Source organism: Doryrhamphus excisus, linkage group LG13 (genome assembly GCF_037039965.1).
Source record: "Doryrhamphus excisus strain RoL-2023G ecotype Guam linkage group LG13, RoL_Dexc_Guam_v1.1, whole genome shotgun sequence".
Lineage (NCBI taxonomy): Eukaryota > Metazoa > Chordata > Actinopteri > Syngnathiformes > Syngnathidae > Doryrhamphus > Doryrhamphus excisus.
The window spans coordinates 8,272,049-8,280,816 of NC_136369.1; the positions used below are offsets into that span (position 1 = coordinate 8,272,049).

General features: G+C 37.8%; 1 protein-coding gene across 1 annotated transcript; it reads left to right on the forward strand.

The window, feature by feature from the left end:
* Nucleotides 1-3,346: 3,346 nt before the first annotated feature.
* On the forward strand, nt 3,347-8,746 carry lysmd2 (LysM, putative peptidoglycan-binding, domain containing 2). The gene is made up of 3 exons (XM_058089334.2): nt 3,347-3,832; nt 5,143-5,492; nt 8,288-8,746. Exons 1-3 carry the CDS (start codon nt 3,581-3,583, stop codon nt 8,337-8,339), a joined length of 654 nt encoding a protein of 217 aa, XP_057945317.2. The 5' UTR covers nt 3,347-3,580; the 3' UTR covers nt 8,340-8,746.
* The last annotated feature ends 22 nt before the right edge of the window (nt 8,747-8,768 follow it).

The window sequence follows — 8,768 nt, forward strand, 5'->3', positions numbered from 1 at the left end:
GTACCTATAACACCGTGCGGCCACATTTTTTATTTAGAATGTTTTTTTTTTTCTGTAATTTCCCTTGCAGAAATTTTTTTCGTTCTCTTTTTATACTGCAAGCAACATCTCACGAGGCAGGAAAGGAATTCACTTTCATTATTTTCAAGCTTTCCAAACTAGCTAAAGTCAAAGGTGGGCTCAGTCATTACACAAATCTTAATGATAACATTGGTTATTGGTGCACGTCTACCTCTTATACCACGGGGGCTTAGTTCAGGAATGTTCTCCTGCAAAGACCTCAGAGTTCATCAGATTTTATGCCGCAGTCAAGTGTGTCATGTAAACCCTGAACAATATCCTCAGTAATATGACATGAGCTTCACTGACAAAAAAGGGTTATGAGAGGGTGAAGGGGTTTTTAGAAAGTAATAGCATCAACAAAGCATAAGGAGGTAAGCATAACACTTGGCTTTTAACTCTGCAAGAAGGAGAAACTGAGAACATGCCTTTTTGGATGGTAGCTGATAGGTTGCAGCAACTTTTGGATCCCTGTAATTCAGTGCAAAAATTACAAAAAACAACCGGTGATATATACATAAAGGGTTACAGACTTGCATACAGTCGCTTAAGGATATTATATTTATTGATTTTCAATATATTTTCTTTTATCTAATTAATGTATGTCTTTAAGTATTTTGAAAAGCGCTACACAAATAAAATGTATTGTCATTATTATTATTATTATTCTGTGTTATGCATTACTGATTAGGTATTATACTGGTTACTTTTCTAGTGTTTTTTCTAGTGTTTTCTAGTGTATTTTTGAACTGCATAAATAAAGATCAAGTTTTAGGAAGTACGTAAACAAGCTAATAAATAAAAAACCTCTACTGTTATATGTGGTTAAACAGGACAACAAAACAATGCATGACTGCAATACAATCACCCACGTCATAGTAGTGCTGTTGAGCTCTTTTACCCAAATTTCCCTTCGCTATTAAACGTTACTCAATAGTGACATCAAGTGGTGGAGAATAGACAGTTAAACAAACTGTATTACCTCAGCTTTCCAATAGAGGTCAGAAGAGACTTACTTTCCTTAGTCTAAGAAACAAACTTTTGGTACAGTAACACTTAAGTGATGGGTACGTGTAAAGAAAACATTGTATTAGTGTGATTAATGAATCAATCAGTTATCCTCTACGATGACGTAGCAATAATAACAAATATTAAACGCACTGCATAGCCCATGTTGTCAACAAAGATGAAGAAAGTGGAAGGATGTTGCATTAATTGTAAAGTATAAAATATTTAGCTCTCAAGCTCTGAAGGTGCAACTCAGATCAGGAGGAGCGACTGTTGTCATGGAAACCAATTGAACGGTGACTCATCTTGCTCGGACTCCTCCCCTAAATCCTATTGTAGCCTTTATTAGTTTTTAGAGCAGGGGTCTCAAACTCAATTTACTTGGGGGCCACTGGAGCTCGGGTCTGGGTGAGACTGGGCCCAATCAGGTTTTCCAAAGGAAAAAAAACGCATTTATTAAAAACAAAAATATTTAAAAAAACTTCGCTTTGGTTCCAATTTTCTACAAGAAAAGCTCTGATAAAACATTCCACTGTTCTCAAATATCTTACTTTTTATTTTTCTACACAAAATAAGATGAAAAATAAATAAACAAATCAAGAATAAAGAAAATCAATCAATCAGTAATAAATAAATAAATATAGTAATAATAATAATAATAAAACGGCAAATAATAAAAACTTAAGAAACCACATATAGTTGGTGGGTAGACAAATTATTTTTTTCAGATTAAAATGAACAAAGCATTATTAGAGCCCTGTAGACATGACAAAACACGACTATAGTCACATTTATACTCTTTTTATTTACAACATATTGCGCAACTGCAGGGTCTTGAGACACATGCTAACTCGCAAACTAGAGAGCTAGCGACCTAAAGGGTAGCCTTCAAGTTATTTCCTTTAAACTTAAATAGCCAAAAACTTACCACTTCCACATGGATAGGGAGGATAAATATTAAGTTATTTAACCTTTAACATGAACATTAATCAAACGTAATAATTTTTTCTGGGTACATGATACCATACAGCATCCATATCAAACTTGTGCGGGCCGCACTAACATTAAACTTTCATATCAAGGCGGGGGCCTCAAACTAGTGTCCTGCAGGCCACATTTGGCCCGCGGGCAGTGTGTTTGAGACCCCTGTTTTAGAGGGATGCTGATTAAATCGACAATTATTCTATTGACAAGCCTCGTTACTTGAAGCTGTACCTCATTAACACAAATATGTAATCATATTAGCAGTGCCTTTCATAATGACGTCATCCAGCATTATAAATGAGTACAAGTTGTCCCCCATGGTCTCTTTGTACTCTTACATAAGCTTAATAAATATCAGCAAGCCAGTTCATCTCTAACCAAGGGGGGCTCATTTAATAGATTCACCATTTTGAACATCATGAATTTTGTAAGTGAGCAAATTAGATTTCACTCTATGCATCCCAAAGCAGCACCTGCACTCTTTGTGTTGTCCAGGTGAATAACACATCAGCACATTTCATCAGCATCCTCCACTGCAGTCATATAATCAGTGTGTGCAACCCCTTTGGTTGAATTAAGGATCATTCAAGAGGTAAAACCAATTAAGTAAATTCAATGCTTCTCCTGGTTTTAAATAATCATGCAGCATACAGCCAGAGCAAACAGGAAACAGCTGGCAATCCTAATGTTGATATTGTTAGTAAAAATGTGAGGAGAACATGCTTTATAAGAGTCATTCCCGTCATGAGTTCAGAGTTCTTTATAATCTTATTATTCCGGAGTCCAATGATTGTCTTTCCCTCTGCAGTTCTAAAATGATGAATTAACCTGTTGCTCCTTGGAGCTATACAGCACAGGCTGATATCAGGAAATAAATCAAATATTCATTAGTTCACACCATTTTACTTAACATAGAATAATGGAGACTGCAAATTAAATTTTTACAGAGAATCTCATTGAAAATTAGGTTATAACATGTCATGAAAAAAATGATTCACTATAAAGATGATTTGTAGAGAGCAATTAATTTCGTTGGCTTAGCACGTTTGGAATATGTTTTTCTTTATTTTTCTCAAGTTGCTGTGTTTCACAGTATTGGTAACATTGGTAACAAAAATAGAAACATTCTTGTCTTATAAATGAGAATCAAAAAATAAAGTTTCCCTATAAAACATGCTCCAATTAAAATAAATTATTCATAATTATTCACATTTGATACCAAAATAATGGCACGAACCGATATGCATTTATTTTGAAAGCGTAACGGAACCATATCGTTGTTCCTCTTCCTGATTGGATGCGCTAACGCTCCCTGCGTCAGCACGTCAACGTAGCAGGCCAATGACGAAAGCGGGTAGTGAGGTGGTACTCCCCGAAACATGGCTCTTGTCTTGGGCTAACAGGCTGAATGCAACCGGGGATGGGAGTCGTTTCACACTTTAAAACGGTGTTTTGTTTACCCGGAGCTCGTCCATTTGGACGTTAGTATTCATCGAGGTCACGAGGCGCTGTTTTATATTAAAAGAAGATGGCGGAGTTCTCTCCGGTGTTACCGATGCGGGATGGAGGAGGAGGAGGGCGAATGGGGCAGCCTATCTTCCCTCGGTCGAGGTCCGGTTCCGAGTCAGAGAGCGAACTGTCTCAGAGCTTGGCTCGGACTAAAATACGTTCTTATGGAAGCACAGCTAGCGTCACGGCATCTCTAGGCGAGAAATACATAGAGCATCGGGTTACAGACAGCGATACCCTGCAGGGGATTGCCCTTAAATATGGTGTAACGGTAAGTTGACTTTATGAAAAATAACATATCATGCATTCTACATGCATTGGTGCTGCCATGTAAGGTAGCATACAGGAAGTTATTGTTGTATCTTGCCGGCACAGCACTACACAAACTTGGTGTTGTGCCGGATGTGACACGTGTGGCAAGTGGAGTGGGTCCCCACAAAGTGGATGAAGTCTTCCACTTTAGATACACATTACAAATACCTGAATACCTAACTACTCCTAATACCCCCAGGACAAAAGTTAAGCTTTTTAAATCACATATACTATCAGAAGTCATATTTTATCAATAATATTTCAGTTGTTTGACGACTATACTTCATTGATTGTTTTTTTAAATTAGCACTATAACTAGTCCTGTTTTTTTTGTTTATATTTGCTAAGGCTGCAATCACACTTGTGGTTCGGTATTCCGGTCTGGACCTAAAGTGGGACAACAACGCTGCACTGTAAAAACATACAAATAAAGTAAGGACAGTTTGTGGGTTAGCTTCCATGACTTGGACTGTCAAATGTTTAAATCTGATTAATCATAGTTTTCAAAATCATGGTTTTCAAATTAATTCATCATGATTAATTTCCCATTTTTCCTGCATTTTGTTGAAGGAAAGATAACTGACAGAGCAGGATTCCGAAATCAGGAAAAAGCAGAAAGAAACAGACAAAACTAGCAAGTAAACAGAGGAGCAGACTTAGGGAAGTGCAGAGAGCCTGTCTGGCTTACAGACATGCCCATATAAGGAAGTTCGCTCCTCTGTGACATCACAATGGGACAGTTTTACCACGCCTTTTGAAACCAAGCTTTTGAGCCATACCAAACTTCTTTCAAATGAGCAAACCCCATTATATGAGACTTTGGCTTCGTTTAACATGAGAATACAACATTCTAACTACATTTATAGATCAGAAAAGTGGAAAATAGCATAATAATTCCCCTTTAATTCTGGTAATTTAGTGTTTTATGCTGTGCACAGTGTGTGTGGTAGAATGTGTGGCATCGGGCAATGGTGTGTTGGTTTTCATGTATAAAACTCTAGACCCTGAATATAAAATGACGCATCATTTTCAGTTACTTTTCCTGGTGGCGGTGGGAAAATCCTGTTATATTGGGTAATACGCTAATTACAGTTTTTTGTCTATGAATTGGATCATGGGTATGATGACAGGTACAGTATGTAATCCTTCAAAGACGTTTCCATTATAATTTGACGTGGTTCCAGACATTCAAGGTGTCATTAAAATGATGGAAATGTAAAATGCCAGCAAATGAGATGTGAATTGCATTTGCTATGACATTTTTCCCAGATGGAGCAAATCAAGAGAGCCAACAAACTGTTCAGCAACGACTGCATCTTTCTCAAGAGCAGCCTCAACATCCCTGTGGTGACGCAGAAGCGCTCCATTTTTAACGGACTGTCTCTAGAGTCTCCTGACGCGGACGGCGAGGTGGTGTGCCAGGAGACGGAAGCACCTTGTGTTGTGTTGCAGCAGGATGTTGAGGGACCTTCCCCGGCGCCTTCACCGCCGCCTGAAGACTCCAAAGCCCCCCGGCCTCAAGCAGAGGAGCTCTCAGCCAAAGACTTCTTACACAGACTGGACTTGCAAATCAAACAGTCAAAGCAGGCAGCACGCAGGCTGAAAGAAGAGGAAGTAAGGTGAGGTTATACAAACCACAGCTTGTTTCTTTGCATGCTACAGAGCTACTAAGTCATTAGGAATGCCTGCACAGTCAATGACATATGATGGAACAAAAACTGTCAATCACAACTTCATCCATCCCGTCCATTGTGAAAGTGTATGTAAGTGAATGGCTAGTGTGTGTGTACATATATATATATATATATATATATATATATATATATGTATATATGTATATGTGGAGGAGTGGCTCTGCCAATAACACCACCGCGTTTCCAAAAGAATCATTTTAACAGAAAAGGGCCTGGCTCTACAGAAAGTGTGGGCTCTGGATGCTTGCTTAAGGGCACTTAAGTGCAGGCGTGAGGAGGCAGTGGTCATTTGCTTCAGCGGCTCAAGGCAACACCTCTTTGCATTCTTTGATATGAATGTATAAATATGGTTTGCGGTGCTTGTTATGTAAGCATATGAAGATTGTGCAGGTGCAACAATACTCTGGTGTTGCTGGAGTTATGTGCACAATGAAGATCATCTCCCAGACACTCCTTTAGTTGCAGCTGCATGTGTCTTCCTTATTTCAACGTACAAGGGTACCTAATGAAGTGTCTAATGTATTCTTGTAAGTGCATGCTGCAATAAGGAGGCTGAGTGTAGGAATCAGGCTTCGCTAGTCAGTGCCACCCTATGCAAATGTCAAGTGTCCGACGTTTCTTGGGCTGCTTAAGTTGAGGACATGTATGCCCACATGTTAGGAGTCAAATAGTGCCAGCGTGTATTTTGGACAATGGCAGATTGCCTTTAAAGGCCGGTACAATGGATTTGACAAAACAATCAATACTATTTAAGAGGATTCACGTAATTATGGGAATTATGGTAATGGTTTTATTTCATGCATCAGATTCCAATTGAGTGCATCACATAATCAGTTCACAGTTCCACATGTCCAAAAGGAGTAGGAAGAAGCAAAGCTTATTAAATCCTACCCCTCCATTTGGTACTTTTACAATCAGTAACTGTTACATTTGTTCACTAGTATAGTTTAATTTTTTTAAATTTTATTTATTTATTTATATTTTATTTTTGTCACATACCGAAGTACGAGGTGATATGACCATCCAATGACATAATGAGTACCATAGTAAGTGTCAATATAGTGATATATATAGCACATCATGACTGGTTCAAGACTCTTCATCCTTGTATTTAGCAAACATCGATTGCTTGTATTTCTTGAATTGGCTCATCGTTGTGCATTGTTTGAGGTCCTTACTCAATCCATTCCATAGTTTGATTCCACATACTGAAATGCTTAATGCCAAATGATAATTTGGAAATGCACCTCCATTTTCAGGGCCTCAAAGTAATTCATTGTCTAAATGCAAATAGACCTAACTCATTAATATAAAACATGCTGCTCTAATGTGTTTTAGAAGTTGGATTATTTGTTAACGGCCCTTATGATCAGACAAGGTGTACTACAGGGGTGTCATAACCGTTTCCACTGAGGGCCACATACTGAAAAATGACAGGATGGAAGGGTCACTTTGATAATTTGTAAACCAACACAAAAAAATTACAACATTTTTTGTTAATATCTTGACTTTATTCTTGTAAAATTACTACTGTTTCTCAATTTTCGTTTTTTTTTTTAAAAGTTATCTTGTTAAATTATAATTTAAGGATGTCCTGTGGTCCACACATTGGACACCCCTGGTGTATTACATTTTCTTAGCTAACAGTGCTTATCAGGCATTACTTCATTCAAAGCTTAACTAAAAATCTCTTAATGAAGTGAAACCCATTAACCGATTGTATTTAATCATTTTTGTGCCATTCCAGTGACCCCAATATCTCGCAATTATTAAGCCTTGTGTAAACATGCAAGACAAAGTTTGCCATTCATCGGTAAATATTTACATAGCAGCTGAGACGTGCAGCCTGCTTCTGAATTGGGCCAAATCACACTGGCTTGCAAGAACTGCACTGTTTAAGTACCCAAGCAAACATGGGCCGCGTGCCTGTTTGGCTTTCTTCTCTTTGCATAAAGCAAACCACTAAGCCTTTAAGATCAAATAAACTTTGCTAAATTGTACTGTGTTTTTCACAATATACAGTATGACATCAAGTACCTCAAATATTTTTCATATAATTTATCTTTGGGATATGCTAATTCACCATAAAGACTTTTTTTCAGTTATGCACATACGATATGATCGGGTTTATAGCCAAAGTTGCAGTTTTTTTGTTGTTGTTTTGAATTATAATGTGCTCAAAACATGGAAGAATATGTATAACATAGACAATATTATGCAATACTAATTCCAAAAGATACAAATGGTACGTAGTAGTATCTAAAAGGGTACGTCACCTTCCTAGTTAAAGCAACAATAAGGAATAACTGTATTTGGTAAAGTTTGCAACTCTACACAATAGCATTAGTAGTATGTTTCCAAGTAATACTTTTTACATTATTAGCAATCCTAACCGCTGTATGTATGTAATATGTAATTATTATATTTTAGATATAATTTAGATAAGAAAATGGAGGTTGGTGTAACTTCCCAGCTGAGGTCACGACCTGGGCGGATGCTGCTCGGACTCCATTTCCTGGTTATATGAGCCCTGAGACCAAGACAGCTGTTTCATTAGCCTCATTCATAATTCACACACACACACACACACACACACACACACACACACACACACACACACACACACACGTAGAGCAAGATGCCGGTGACCTGTTCAGTGGCTGATATGTTTTCACAGTGGAACATTTCCATTAAATGTTGTTTGTCTTCCTGGTTTGCAGGAGCGGTGAGGGGAACTACACGGCGCCCACCACGTCATACCAGGAAATATAAAGAAACATCTTGCTTGTTTACCTTCTTGCTTGTGGAGCAAATGTGTTATGTTTGCCTTTTATTTATGATCAATATGCAAATGTTGTTTTTGTACAGTTGTAGTGGGAACCCGACAGCATAATGGCGCTTATGATATGCCATCCTTCTATTTATACACCGCTGTATAAACCGTCCACAGCTGCTCACACACTCATCAGTATTTAACCACCGCAACACATCGAGTGGATGGGCTACTTCCTTTTAACTGGTTCCGTTTGCCTCTTATAAGCATTTTTTTTCTTTGAGAACAGAAGGGATGTCTCTTTTTTTTGAAGTGTGAAAGCATTATTTATGTGTGTCTTTAGGAGATGGTTTTTATTGTGCTTCTTAATTGTTTTTATTTGGGCAGAATAAATATCTAAACCTGCTTTCCTTATGTGGATGCTACTT